General features: G+C 44.7%; 1 protein-coding gene across 1 annotated transcript; it reads left to right on the top strand.

The window, feature by feature from the left end:
• Positions 1–13,784: 13,784 nt before the first annotated feature.
• LOC128645398 (histone H3.3-like) lies at positions 13,785–14,307 on the top strand. Its single transcript, XM_053698385.1, has one exon. The coding sequence runs from the start codon at positions 13,840–13,842 to the stop codon at positions 14,248–14,250; it is 411 nt and encodes a 136-aa protein (XP_053554360.1). The 5' UTR covers positions 13,785–13,839; the 3' UTR covers positions 14,251–14,307.
• Positions 14,308–14,983: the final 676 nt, after the last annotated feature.

Here is a 14,983-nt window from a genome sequence, read left to right as displayed (position 1 = left end):
GAGTACGGTTGCAAAAACAGTTAAACCTTAATACTATTTGGCTGACTAAACTATGTATGTATAAACTTTGAAACAGATCTAGATAAACCATGAATGAAAAAATATGTATTAAACAACTATGAACAGCTATATTCTTATTAATTAAAGCTGAGCAATGGATTCAATAAATATGAATATAAAGTGAGCAAATTAATGGCAGGCTAGGAGTAATGCATAGCAGACTGGGGGTATATATACATATTCTCAAAATTTGGCTGCTAAAAAGATGTCTAGATAGTAGTGAATACAAAAATGCAATTTAAGTTAAACACATAGTAGGATCATATCAAAGGAGCCACAAAAATGAAACTACCATGGAGGCAATAACTATATATGATTACATGTTAACAATATAGCGATCTTATTCAATGCATACACATAATAGAAAAATATGTTTGTGTTAAACACATGGTAGGATCATAACAAAGGAGCCACATGTTAAATGAAACTACCATGGAGGCAATAACTATATATGATTACATGTTAACAATATAGCGATCTTATTCAATGCATACACACAATAGAAAAAGATATTTGTGTTAAACACATGGTAGGATCATAACAAAGGAGCCACATGTTAAATGAAACTACCATGAAGGCAATGACTATATATGATTACATGTTAACAGTATAACAGTCTTATTCAAAACTTATTCAAAAATTCAATTTTTGTTAAACACATGGTAGGATCATAACACAGGAGCCACATGTTAAATGAAACTACCATGAAGGCAATAACTATATATGATTACATGTTAACAATATAACAATCTTGTTCAGTGCATACAATTAAAGAGATTATAATCACGTTAAAAAAATAAAAATAAATTATTTTTGTTAAACACATAGTAGGATCATAACAAAGGAGCCACATGTTAAATGAAACTACCATGAAAGCAATGACTATATAACTGTAATCATATATAGTTATTGCCTCCATGGTAGTTTCATTTAACATGTGGCTCCTTTGTTATGATCCTACCATGTGTTTAACACAAACATATTTTTCTATTGTGTGTATGCATTGATAAAAGATCGCTATATTGTTAACATGTAATCATATATAGTTATTGCCTCCATGGTAGTTTCATTTGTGTGGCTCCTTTGATATGATCCTACTATGTGTTTAACTTAAATTGCATTTTTGTATTCACTACTATCTAGACATCTTTTTAGCAGCCAAATTTTGAGAATATGTATATATACCCCCAGTCTGCTATGCATTACTCCTAGCCTGCCATTAATTTGCTCACTTTATATTCATATTTATTGAATCCATTGCTCAGCTTTAATTAATAAGAATATAGCTGTTCATAGTTGTTTAATACATATTTTTTCATTCATGGTTTATCTAGATCTGTTTCAAAGTTTATACATACATAGTTTAGTCAGCCAAATAGTATTAAGGTTTAACTGTTTTTGCAACCGTACTCATTGGCTACACTATTATTCTGGCTATATGTATGCATATGTAAATTTTTACACCTGCTTCTGTTTCTGCTGTTTTTAACCACTCCCAAAGGGAGGTACTCCTGTGCATAAAAAGGTGCTCAGGTGTGACTAATTGTACATCTAGGATTACGGCTATCCACGCCGAAACCGGTCAGATGTGTTTTTGCAGGTTTTATGTATAAGTCTTACTGACTTGAATAAAGGCTACGTTTTATTATCCTTTTTTTCACTGGAACTTTTATTCATCATTTGGATCCCACCTTCTATGTGCTGGGTTCTTTTTTTTTTTTTTCTTGTTTCATTACATAAGGAAATCAGGGATTCCTTCCTTTCCTAGCACTACAGGATTATTTGGGATATATATGTGTTTGTGTGTGTGTGTTAATATGTTTATATACCCATTAAAACACATTACATATTACTAAGTGGAGCACAAATATTGCTTGTAATCTAGGCCTGAATATGAATATTTCTCAGTATGATTTTTCATGTTTTCAGCTACTTGATTGCAAAAGGCTACAATGCACTTATATATGTCTATATATGTATACTTATGTATTGTATGTATGTGTTTATATATATATATATATATATATATATATATATATATATACAGGGAGTGCAGAATTATTAGGCAAGTTGTATTTTTGAGGATTAATTTTATTATTGAACAAAGACCATGTTCTCAATGAACCCAAAAAACTCATTAATATCAAAGCTGAATAGTTTTGGAAGTAGTTTTTAGTTTGTTTTTAGTTATAGCTATTTTAGGGGGATATCTGTGTGTGCAGGTGACTATTACTGTGCATAATTATTAGGCAACTTAACAAAAAACAAATATATACCCATTTCAATTATTTATTTTTACCAGTGAAACCAATATAACATCTCAACATTCACAAATATACATTTCTGACATTCAAAAACAAAACAAAAACAAATCAGTGACCAATATAGCCACCTTTCTTTGCAAGGACACTCAAAAGCCTGCCAGCCATGGATTCTGTCAGTGTTTTGATCTGTTCACCATCAACATTGCGTGCAGCAGCAACCACAGCCTCCCAGACACTGTTCAGAGAGTGGTTCAGATCAGGTGAACAATGGGGTTCAGATCAGGTGAACAAGGAGGCCATGTCATTAGATTTTCTTCTTTTATACCCTTTCTTGCCAGCCACGCTGTGGAGTACTTGGACGCGTGTGATGGAGCATTGTCCTGCATGAAAATCATGTTTTTCTTGAAGGATGCAGACTTCTTCCTGTACCACTGCTTGAAGAAGGTGTCTTCCAGAAACTGGCAGTAGGACTGGGAGTTGAGCTTGACTCCATCCTCAACCCGAAAAGGCCCCACAAGCTCATTTTTGATGATACCAGCCCAAACCAGTACCCCACCTCCACCTTGCTGACGTCTGAGTCGGACTGGAGCTCTCTGCCCTTTACCAATCCAGCCACGGGCCCATCCATCTGGCCCATCAAGACTCACTCTCATTTCATCAGTCCATAAAACCTTAGAAAAATCAGTCTTGAGATATTTCTTAGCCCAGTCTTGACGTTTCAGCTTGTGTGTCTTGTTCAGTGGTGGTCGTCTTTCAGCCTTTCTTACCTTGGCCATGTCTCTGAGTATTGCACACCTTGTGCTTTTGGGCACTCCAGTGATGTTGCAGCTCTGAAATATGGCCAAACTGGTGGCAAGTGGCATCTTGGCAGCTGCACGCTTGACTTTTCTCAGTTCATGGGCAGTTATTTTGCGCCTTGGTTTTTCCACACGCTTCTTGCGACCCTGTTGACTATTTTGAATGAAACGCTTGATTGTTCGATGATCACGCTTCAGAAGCTTTGCAATTTTAAGAGTGCTGCATCCCTCTGCAAGATATCTCACTATTTTTGACTTTTCTGAGCCTGTCAAGTCCTTCTTTTGACCCATTTTGCCAAAGGAAAGGAAGTTGCCTAATAATTATGCACACCTGATATAGGGTGTTGATGTCATTAGACCACACCCCTTCTCATTACAGAGATGCACATCACCTAATATGCTTAATTGGTAGTAGGCTTTCGAGCCTATACAGCTTGGAGTAAGACAACATGCATAAAGAGGATGATGTGGTCAAAATACTCATTTGCCTAATAATTCTGCACTCCCTGTAGGAATATCTATTTTTTTTAAAAAACAAATTAGAACATATTCCAATATTTAAAGAACATTGGAATAGGAAATATCGACAGTAAAAATTAATAATGCAAAAATATGCTTTTACATTTTTTCATGTACTTGACTGCAAAGGGCTCCAATTTACTTATGTTTATGTCTATATACTGAATGTGTACATATATATATATATGTTTGTGTCTATAAATACATATGTACACACACACATACAGTATATATATATATATATATATATATATATATATATATACTGTATACATCTTTTGACATATATATGTATGTATCTCTATGTTAAATCCCTTTGCCTGACTTTTTTTTTCTTACACCTGAGACTACACCTGAGACCTCATATATGTATGTATATATATATATATATATATATATATATATATATATATATATATATATATATATGCACAGTTTGTCTGTAAACACATATATGCACATAGAAATACATGTGTACATATATATAAACATATTTAAGAATGTGTATGTAAGTATCTCTTTGTTAAAGCCTTTTGCAGCCCTTTTTTACTAAACAATGAGGCATCATATCTTTGAGCCCTTAAAACATTTTAATGCATTTTTTTTAAATATTTTTTATCAGACAGTGTCAATTTGAGAGTAACTGCACTGCTAAATGTATTTTTCATATGTTTTGTGCAACTTTTTTATCTTGTGTAACAAAGAGCTCTGAAGTCACATTAACCTGGCACACGTTAAATTTGATTGCGCTGAAGCAAACACGCACAAAGCACCAAGAAATACCCCCATATCGCTTGCATGCTACAGTTAGTGTTCCATTCATAATCTATCTCATAATGTGTACAAAAATAGCAACACCAGTACAAGGGGGTCATGATCGCATGCTTAAGGGTAGTAGGTTAAAAAATAATAAAAAAAAAGCACTTTTTTTTTATAGAAAGAGAGGTTGTTTTATGGAATAGACTTCCTTTAGGGGTGGTAAAGACAAACACTGATGGGTATTAAAAAATATCTAGCATAAGCATAAGACTATCATATAAATTAAAGTTACACTTTATAGGAAATATGGGCGGAATCGATGGGACTATGGTTTTTATCTATGGTCCAAATTTATGTTTCTGATTTCTATATTTTCTGGTAAAAAATATCTGTCTTGGATGCTTTCCTGGGTTAAAAAGATAGAAGAGTAGCTTATATAAACAAAAAAAACCAGAGTTTCTACTTTGGAAGGAAACGTTCATGATCACATACATTTTAATTAATTGTTAATATAAAGAGCAAAGTACATATAAAATGCATAAGGGCCAAATCGCCATGACTTCATTTCCACCTTACCCAATAAAACACAGACACATATTTGGAGGTATAAGACCGTGAAGCAAGGTTGCGTTTATTAAAACAAAACCCGGCAAACTCTAAACTTATTTAACTTGTGAAGCTTAAGGCTTATATCAATAGGTGGCGGCATCTGAGACTAATCTATATCCTAAACCTAACAATAACTTAGTATTTACAGCAAGCGTAGTGAGGTCACCGGCCCAGATTGGGTGTCGCAATGCTCCTGCCGAACATTGCCCTTCAGAGGCTGTCATCATCCACAAGGGGTTTCTAGGTCAGCAGACCCGCGGGGAGAGGCGTTACAAGCTGCGACTTGCAACATCATGCCCCTCCCATTAGCTCGACCACACCCTCGCGGAAACCATAAAAATGATTCAGCCGGGACCCCGCCACGCCAGCCGGTAACTTCTACCTTCACTCCCGAAACAGCTCTAGACCAGGTAAGGTCAACATTGGGCGTAAGACGCACAACAAACCCCTTTGGTGTGAAGCCAAAAATTGCTACCACTTTAGGCTTACGATAAGCTAGCCTGATTAGGCATGCCCCCGCCAAAATCCTACAACCGCCCTAATGGCAGCCATTCCCTCAGTGCCGCCCCTTTCCTGAAAAACAAATAATTCAACATGTTAACAACAAGGGAGGGATGGGCGGGGAAAAAAACTTTCTCCAGCAGTTGCAGACAAGAAAGAGGAAGTGTACCAGCATCCATGCACTTTTATAACAGGTAAGAGTCCCCACCCCACATATTGCAACAAATGTTGCAAACTCACACACTGCACAGCTTCACATTTTAGTCAAGCAGCATAACCCTTAAGACGTTACATGCACAATTATGCCTTCCACTACCATAAGGGTCAAATCGCCATGACTTCATTTCCACCTTACCCAATAAAAACACAGACACATATTTGGAGGTATAAGACCATGAAGCAAGTTCGCGTTTATTAAAACAAAACCAGGCAAACTCTAAACTTATTTAACTTGTGAAGCTTAAGGCTTATATCAATAGGTAGTGGCATCTGAGACTAATCTATATCCTAAACCTAACAATAACTTAGTATCTACAGCAAGCGTAGTGAGGTCACCGGCCCAGATAGGTTGTCGCAATGCTCCTGCCGAACATTGCCCTTCAGAGGCTGGCATCATCCACAAGGGGTTTCTAGGTCAGCAGGCCCGCGGGGAGAGGCGTTACAAGCTGCGACTTGCGACATCATGCTCCTCCCATTAGCTCGACCACACCCTCGAGGAAACCATAAAAATTATTTGTCCGGGACCCCGCCACAAGAGATACTGCCTATATGCCCCCACAATGGAGCTCTTGCCGCCACCCCTAGGGGCTAGCTAGATAACATGCCTCCTGATTGCACCTGACAAATTAGCCACAAATAACTCTAAGCCTTCTTCCGTTAAGTGGACCCCTTCCGGCCGTTACAGCCGCTTGCAGTCCCCCAATATGTTATCGTGCCTGATTACAAAACCACCTTCCTCCACGATCAACCTCCCCACATCTCTGTTCAGCTTTTTCCGGATATGGTAAGCAGAATGGTGCACCCTCACATGTCGCCACTGCAAGCGAGCAATCACATTCACATTCGACCATGCCACTCGCACCCCTGGGAAATGGGCTTTCAACCACCTCACATCCGACTGAATGACAGCCACCAAGTCCAACACAGGCAAACACCCCACATCATTGCCCCCCAGATGCAGCACTATCAAGGAAGGCCGTCCCCAGCGAAGGAAGGCCTCCTCCAAACAAGCCGGCAAGTCACTCCACAACATTCCCCTCCTCCCCAGCCATCTAATTGAAACCGCATCTGGTCGAAATCCCATCTGCTAGCCTCCCGGGTGCTTCAAAGCATGAATGGCTGCCCAGTGGACGTACGAGTGGCCAACTATCCACGCTCTACAAGGAGGGGTTCTTAAACCTAAAATAAACGAGAACCAGCATTACTAAAACAAAAACACCCCCACGCATACAAACCCTATGTTGTCTATACGTTACCCGCACCGATGCGAAAGGAGTGGGGAGCAATGACCCCGGGGTCTAGGCCAAACCACTTAGTTGCTTCCTCCAACACCTGCCTAAACTGAAACCGGGACAAGCTAGACCCATCCGCATGCATGAAAAATTGCCCAGGAATCGCCGGCCTCCTAGCCAAAAACTCGGAAGAGAGCCGGACGGGGCAACACTCTAAATAATTCTGCTGCTGTATGGAGAACCACACACCTTTCCTCTCTTGATCAGTCTTTGATCTGGGGATAAATAACAATAGCGCCTGCAGGTCAAACCTGACGTGCTGCACTTGGATACCACAACCCGCTGAGGACCTGGTCGGACTAACTAGCTCACCTATCCTCAAAGCCCCAAAGAAAGCAACCGCAAATGCTGCGCTGAAAAGACCTACCTCATACTCGTCTGCACATACCTCCGGAAGTGCTGATAGTAGCGCCCGCAGCCGCTGCACTGTAATGGGCTCCCGCCTATCTGCCACCTTCGCTTCAATCCTACCACAACCTTTTATTACCTGCCTAACCAGGAAGGTACTCATCCCATCCGGGAGACCCTTCCACTTAGCAAAGAAAGACAAGGCTGCCAGCCTCCCCTGCATCGACCCTTTCTTGCAGCCAGCCTCCTTCAAGTGCACCATCCATTCAAGCAACAAAGTCGGTGATCCGCATTCCACCGGAACACCCTTACCTCTGAGGAAGACTTCCCACTCTGCCCAGTACTTGACGTAGGCTCTCCAGGTAGCAGGCGCCAGCGACGCCTGTACCAACTAAGTCAGCACGTCCCCCCTTCCGCCACCTGCCAAAGAAAGGAAGGACAAGGAATACCAACCTTCGCCGCCCCCGGCGCCAGTTTCCTAAATGCCTCCCACTGGCCCCGTGACAGCGCGTCTGCCAAAACGTTATTGACCCCTGGCATGTGCCTTAAAGTCAATGTTGTGCCACAGGCATCGCAGTACTAACCATCGAAGGTAGCGTACCACGATAGGGAAAAAGGCTGAAAGGTTGTTGATCGCAAACACAATGCTCATATTGTCGCACCAGAATATCACATCCCTATTAGCCAACTGCTGCCCCCATAATTCAACGGCCTCTACAATGGGGAACAACTCCAGGAGTGTAAGATTCCTGGTCCATCCCCTCTCGACCCAGGCCAGAGGCCATTCCTCGGCGCTCCATCTGCCGCCGAAGTAAGCCCCGTAACACAGAGCCCCAGCCGCATCTGTGAACAGATGCAGAGCCTGACTAGAAGTCCTTTCCTGTCTCCACAACAAGACACCATTGAAATCCACCAGGAACAACTCCCAGACTCTCAGGTCCTCCTTCATATCTGAGGACACCCCACACAACTTGCGACCACCGCTACATCCCTTCAGCGGGCCTTCCAACCTCCTGTTGAACACCCTGCCCATTGGGATCACCTTGCAAGCGGAATTCAGCAGACCCAGTAACGATTGCAACTCCCGTATCGAGAGCCGGTCAGCCGCCGCGGCCAAAGAAACCGCAGCTAGCATACACACCACCTTATCCTCTGGCAGCCTGCACTGCCGCTCTAGGGTATCAATCTCGATACCCAGAAACGTCAAGCGAGTGCATGGCCCCTGGGTCTTGTCTTCCACCAATGGTACCCCGAAATGCGCGAATAAGGCCCTCATAACTGACATAAATCGCACACACTCTGCCGCCCCGGCTCTGCCGATCAGCAGAAAGTCATCCTAGTAAGGAGCTATAAGCCCACTCCGCGCCTCAGAAAAAACAGCCCAGTGCAGGAATGTACTGAACATCTCAAAGAACGCGCATGAGACCGAGCAACCCATTGGGAGACAACGATCTACATAATATGCCCCCTCAAACCAGCACTCCATCAAGGATGCCGGGTGTATTGGCAGCAAGCGGAAAGCTGATTCGATGTCAAGCTTCGCTAAGAGGGCCCCAACCCTAGCCTGTTGCACCAAAACCATAGCTTGGTCAAACGACTGATAGAAAACGGAGCTAACTTCCGGGTTGATAGCGTCATTAACCGAACTACCTTTCGGATATGATAAGTTCTGGATCAACCAAAATTTTCCCGCTTCCTTATTCGGCACAACCCCCAGTGGGGAAACCACTAGAAGGGGCCAACCATACGGCCCAATCTCAGTTCTTTGCCCAACTTTTACCTCACAACATCAGGGTATTCATACGCCGACTTGAGGTTCCGCTTCCGCCGTGCCCCGATCGCCGGTCCCACCACCGGAATGAGGAAACCCTCGCGAAGCCCGGACAGGAGAAGCTCCCCTGCGTACCTGTCCGGGTAGACCCTGAGCCAAGGCTCAAGGGTGTCCAGCCTCAGTGGCGTTGGGGCCCTTTGTCCCAGCGGCCCCTCTGCCAGCACCTTGGCCCCCCATTTCTTTCCGTTTCCCACACTCAGACCCTGGGTGGCCCGCCCCGCAGTACAGGCAAGAGTGTCGAAAGGAGCAGTTTGCTCCCCGATCACACTTCCCATTATTGAACTTCCAACATTCCCGGCCTTTCCTCTTGACTCCCCCTAGCTGCCTGCTCCCCCCGGCCCTTACACCTGAAGGGGGAGAAGGGGAGCGTTCAGAACCCAAGCGCTGCCATAGGTGTACATCCGTAGTACCAAAGGTCAGCAAAGGGTTCCCCACCATCTTTCTCCTATAGTCCGCATCGTAAGACCGCCACACGCCCTCCTTATAAGTTTTGTGAACAAACTCAATCGTCTCCATGCATTTTAGAACGTCGACCCTCAACTCCGGCTTTGCCTCCACGAGACAGGACGACAGTACCCGAAAGCACGTGCGCCACTCGTCAATTGTTTCGGGCCTATTCACCTTTTTTGGGCCAGAGCCATCCTCACTTCGCTCCTTGGCCTTATGGGCCTTGAGCGACAAATAAAAAATGTGCACATATTTGCCCTCCCTAATTTTCTTAACCACTTTCGCCTTAAGGTGCGAATGTAATGAGTGCACATTGCAGGGGTATGCATCCCCCTGCAGCGCCACTTTTCTGTCTGCCAACGCCAAGCTCACAGCCCCTGACACTACCTGCTGACTAGCTACTGCATCCTGACCAGGAACCCCTGCCTGCGCTCCCCCACCCGGAGCTAGCCTCAATTCCTGCCTCTGCTGCCCAGCCTCCAATCTACGTAAGTACCTTAACAGACGTTTTTGAGGTTTGGACACTGGCCCTAAGGAGTCATCACTCTCAGAGCCAGTATCGCTAGATGATCCACCCACACCCTCCCCCAGCCCCCCGCCCAATGTAATCTCACCTGCTCCTGGTGCTGTAGGGGGAAGCGCCTCCTGACCAGCTCCGGTCCTCTGAGCTGACGCCTGACCAGCCTCCTGGTTCGCTGCCACCACTACATCACCGCTCACCTGTGGAGAGAAAACAGAGCCGGGAGTACCGGGAATCGCAGGACAGGCGCCACCCCCACCCTGCTCCACAACATGGCTAGCTTGCTGCCCACCCCCTTGGGCCACACCAACTGACTGCCTCCCCCTGCTACCCCTTCACTCCCACGTGCAAGTGCTGGCCCATGGCCACACCCCCCCCCATGACTTATTCCAGCATGAACGGGCTCCAAACCCCCTGCGCCAACCGGTGCTGGGTGCTGAGGATGCGCCCCATGAGCTAGCAACGAGGCCAACCTGAATATTTCCCCAATCACATCCTGTTGCCCTCTCCCCAGAGGTTCATGCCCACTACTGACCATTTCCCCAATCACGTCCTGTTGCCCTCTCCCCAGAGGTTCATGCCCACTACTGACCATAGGCCCACCCCCAAGCCCGGTATTTCCCTAGATGCTTGCAGCCGCTGCAACCGGCCCATTGCCCCTACCCCCTTGCCCTGTACCATCCGGCCCCCCAGGGCCCAAACTCCCATGACCAACATCAGCCCCAACATGTGCCTGCATCTGCCCAGTGCCTGCCCACCTTTGCCTGCTTCCATGTGCCCCCAAGTGCGTCTCCAGTTGCCAGGTGCCTGCCCCCAGATGTCTGCCGTCAGCCTCAGCCTGCCCGGTGCCGCCTCTCCCGGATCCCCGGACCCCCGAGTCACCTCTGCCGCTGCCCTGCCCAGACTGGAGACTCGCCTGCTCTTGACCGCGCCCAAAACCGGAAATGCTGATATCCTTGCGGCGCCCGGAAGTGATGTCACGACCGCGACTACCAGAAATTACATCACCGCCGCCCCACACCGACCAGAAGACACCGCCAGAAGAGGACGCACCGCTCGCCGCTCCTGAGAGGACCACACTGCCTGCCACCGGAACACCCGCCGGGTCCCCATGGACGACGCCGGATTGCCCGCCACCTGCCACGATGCTGGAACTGGCTCCCGACGAGAGGGCCTGGATCAAGGCCGCAACCACCGCCCACGCTGCATCCAAAACAGGTAAGTCAGGTAAGTACCCGACCCCGGAGGAGGCCGCGTAGCCACCGGAACCACCAATGCTAAAGGGGGCACCCTGCGGGCCACGATCAGCACCACCCGAGACCACAAAGGGGGGAGGGATCCACTAGGCCGCCAGGCACAACCAGGCGGTGCAGGCATGAAGGCCCGCCGCTCGCTCCTAGACCCTCTTGTTCCCGGGCCATCGACGCCCCCTCAGGCCCCAAAACGGGCCCGCCGGTCCGCCCGCGACCCTGGGGAAGCTGCCCACGCTCCCCCACATCCTGCTCCCGGGCCTCCGGCACGCCCGCAGGCCCCAAACTAGGCCTGCCAGCCTGCCTGCAGCCCTGAGCATCCTGCCCAGCCCTGAATACCTCCGGGGGGCCGATCGAGCCATCCGGGGCCCCTCCTCCCCAACGCGGTCCCCAGCACCACCCGAACCCAGCCCCGAATCTGAGGGACCCTCACATTGAGATGCGGGAAAAAGGAGGGGGGAAGATGAAACACCGGGAGGCTCCCCCAACCCCCAGGAAGGAGTGAGGCCTACCTCCTGGGAAGGACTAAGGCCTACTTCCCCTGGACCTAAACTAACACCTCTCCCCCTAACAGATACTCGCCGTGACACAGGTGAAGACTCCCTCAACCTCTTCAGAGGAACCGAATGACGCCTAGGCCGCACCATCACGACAGAAAAAACCTTTCTCCAGCAGTTGCAGACAAGAAAGAGGAAGTGTACCAGCATCCATGCACTTTTATAACAGGTAAGAGTCCCCACCCCACATATTGCAACAAATGTTGCAAACTCACACACTGCACAGCTTCACATTTCAGTCAGGCAGCATAAGCCTTAAGACGTTACATGCACAATTATGCCTTCCACTACCACAACATTAGTTATGAAACAAAATAGATTAGTTGTAACAGCAAGAATGGCCAGTTCAACAAACTTAAGTACCATTTCCACTTTACTCTTTAGAATGGTATAAGGTATATTTAAATATCTATTAAATAAATACCCAGTCTATAATCAGTTTTGGAAATTGGTCATAATAAAAATTTATCACACCTAAAGGGATATGAAACCCAATTCTTTTCTTTCACGTTTCATGTAGCACATGTAAATTTAAAAACTTTCTAATTTAAATTTATTATATTTTTTTTGTTCTCTGTGTATCTTTTTTTTCTTATATATATTCTTTTTTATTTAAAGCAAATTTTGTGGGTAAACATATTAATAATGACAAGATATACGTCTTATAATAAAAGAAAAAACAATTACATGACATCACATAATTAGGCCCAGCTTTCCCATTTTGAAGTCCCAGGCAGCCTTTAGCTAATAGTCTCTTCACATAAGTGCTTTGGCCTTGGAAAGTCCATAGAATCTGGTAAAGTGGAGGAATAAAACATGAACATTACCAATTTACTTAAAGGGACACTGAACCCAATTTTTTTTTTTTCGTGATTCAGATAGAGCATGACATTTTAAGCAACTTTCTAATTTATTCCTATTATCAAATTGTCTTCATTCTCTTGGTATCTTTATTTGAAATGCAAGAAAGTAAGTTTAGATGCCGGCCCATTTTTGGTGAACAACCTGGGTTGCTCATGCTGATTAGTGGATAAATTAATCCACCAATAAAAAAGTGCTGTCCATAGTCCTGAACCAGAAAATAAAAGTGTAGATGCCTTCTTTTTCAAATAAAGATAGCTAGAGAATGAAGAAAATTTGGTAATAGGAGTAAATTAGAAAGTTGCTTAAAATTGCATGCTCTATCTGAATCACAAAAGAAAAAATTTGGGTTCAGTGTCCCTTTAATGGAAGGTTGTCTAGGAGTCGCCCTTCCTAGGTTCACTTATTGTGGCCACCATGCGATTTATCCATTACTTGTCAACAACATTTCAAAACATAAGGATAACATTAATAGAGCGAAGAACTGATCAGAACAGTAAAAAGGAAGTAAGAAAAACGAAAAAGAAAAAACAAAAAGCATTATATTAATGCACTCTTTTATTCTCTGGGTCATCAGTGTGATAAACTGTTGTGTACATATCATTCAGTGTATAATATGTGTAAGGATGGGTATCCTAGATGTCCATTAGTGGTATACCACCAAGAGAAAATTATTCCCACAGAAATTGTATGTCACGATAGAGTGACAGTTGGCCTATTTTGAAGTAATATAGTCTTTCTAATAATACTTTTTTTGTTGACTAGGTCTTTCCATTCCGAAATGGATGGATACTGATTTCCACTTTCTTGGAATTAATTGGTTAGCTGCGTTAAGCATTATTTGAAATAAGTGCTTTCTAATTTTGCACGTGATGTTGGGAGTCTGACTGAGCATTATTATTTGTGGGCTAGGGGATATATGTGAGTTTAAATATTTGTTGATGTCAGACTGAGCTTGTTCGTTGGATTTGGAGGTTGTTGTGTACTCAAGAACGAAGGTAGATCATGGCACGTACCAAGCAGACTGCCCGAAAATCCACTGGAGGAAAGGCTCCTTGCAAACAGCTTGCTACCAAGGCGGCCAGGAAGAGTGCTCCCTCTACAGGTGGTGTAAAGAAGCCCCATCGATACAGGCCAGGTACAGTTGCCCTCCGTGAAATCCGGCGTTATCAAAAATCAACAGAGCTTCTGATCTGCAAGCTACCTTTCCAGCGCTTGGTAAGGGAAATTGCCCAGGACTTCAAGACTGACCTGCGATTCCAAAATGCAGCTATTGGAGCCCTGCAGGAAGCCTGTGAGGCCTACCTGGTTGGTCTGATTGAAGATACCAACCTGTGTGCAATCCATGCCAAGAGGGTGACCATAATGCCCAAAGACATCCAGCTTGCCCGCAGAATACGGGGAGAAAGGGCCTAAGTGGTTTTTATGGGATCAATCTTTGTTTTTGTTTTTTGTAGTAAACTATGTACCATACTTTGGTTTTATTTTGACTTATTTTGTATGAAGCTGTTTTATCTTTATATATTTACAAACCATTCCATCTTCATGCTTCATGCTTCCTGTGCATGTTCTGGATGACTCCCTCACCCTTCCATGTTATTAATAGAACTGGTCTAGCCCATCTGGTGCTTATGTTTGTGCAATGCACTGACATCATGGTGGTTACTGAACTCCCCTCATAGGGCAAAAGACTTGACTCGCCCACAGCCTGGTACTAGAATCTTGTCTTAATATGTATATACATAGGTCCTGCAGTAAACCTGCCACTGACTGGAGCTTGTACTGTTAGTCTGACCATCACTGTGATACTGTAAGTACAAATGAGTAATACTGGCTGGAACCTGGGCAACTCCCTTGCATATCAAGTTGTAACTGCAGATGGATGTGTATACTAGGCAGCTACTGAACACAATGTGCATTTATAAGAGCTATTTTATATATTGTAGTGTCTTGTTTTAAGTAAATGTTTTACATTAAAAAAAAAATATTTGTTGATACCATCCAAGACATTAGCCCAGAACACTTTTATGTGATTAGATTCCCACCAGATATGTGAGATATGACCGTTCTGGAGACAGCCTCTTCAGCAACGGCCTGTGGATGTTTTGAAGATGTGTTTTATTTTGGCTGGTGTCAGATACCACCTCAT

Source organism: Bombina bombina, chromosome 1 (genome assembly GCF_027579735.1).
Source record: "Bombina bombina isolate aBomBom1 chromosome 1, aBomBom1.pri, whole genome shotgun sequence".
NCBI lineage: Eukaryota > Metazoa > Chordata > Amphibia > Anura > Bombinatoridae > Bombina > Bombina bombina.
This window is presented reverse-complemented; position numbering and strand designations above follow the sequence as displayed.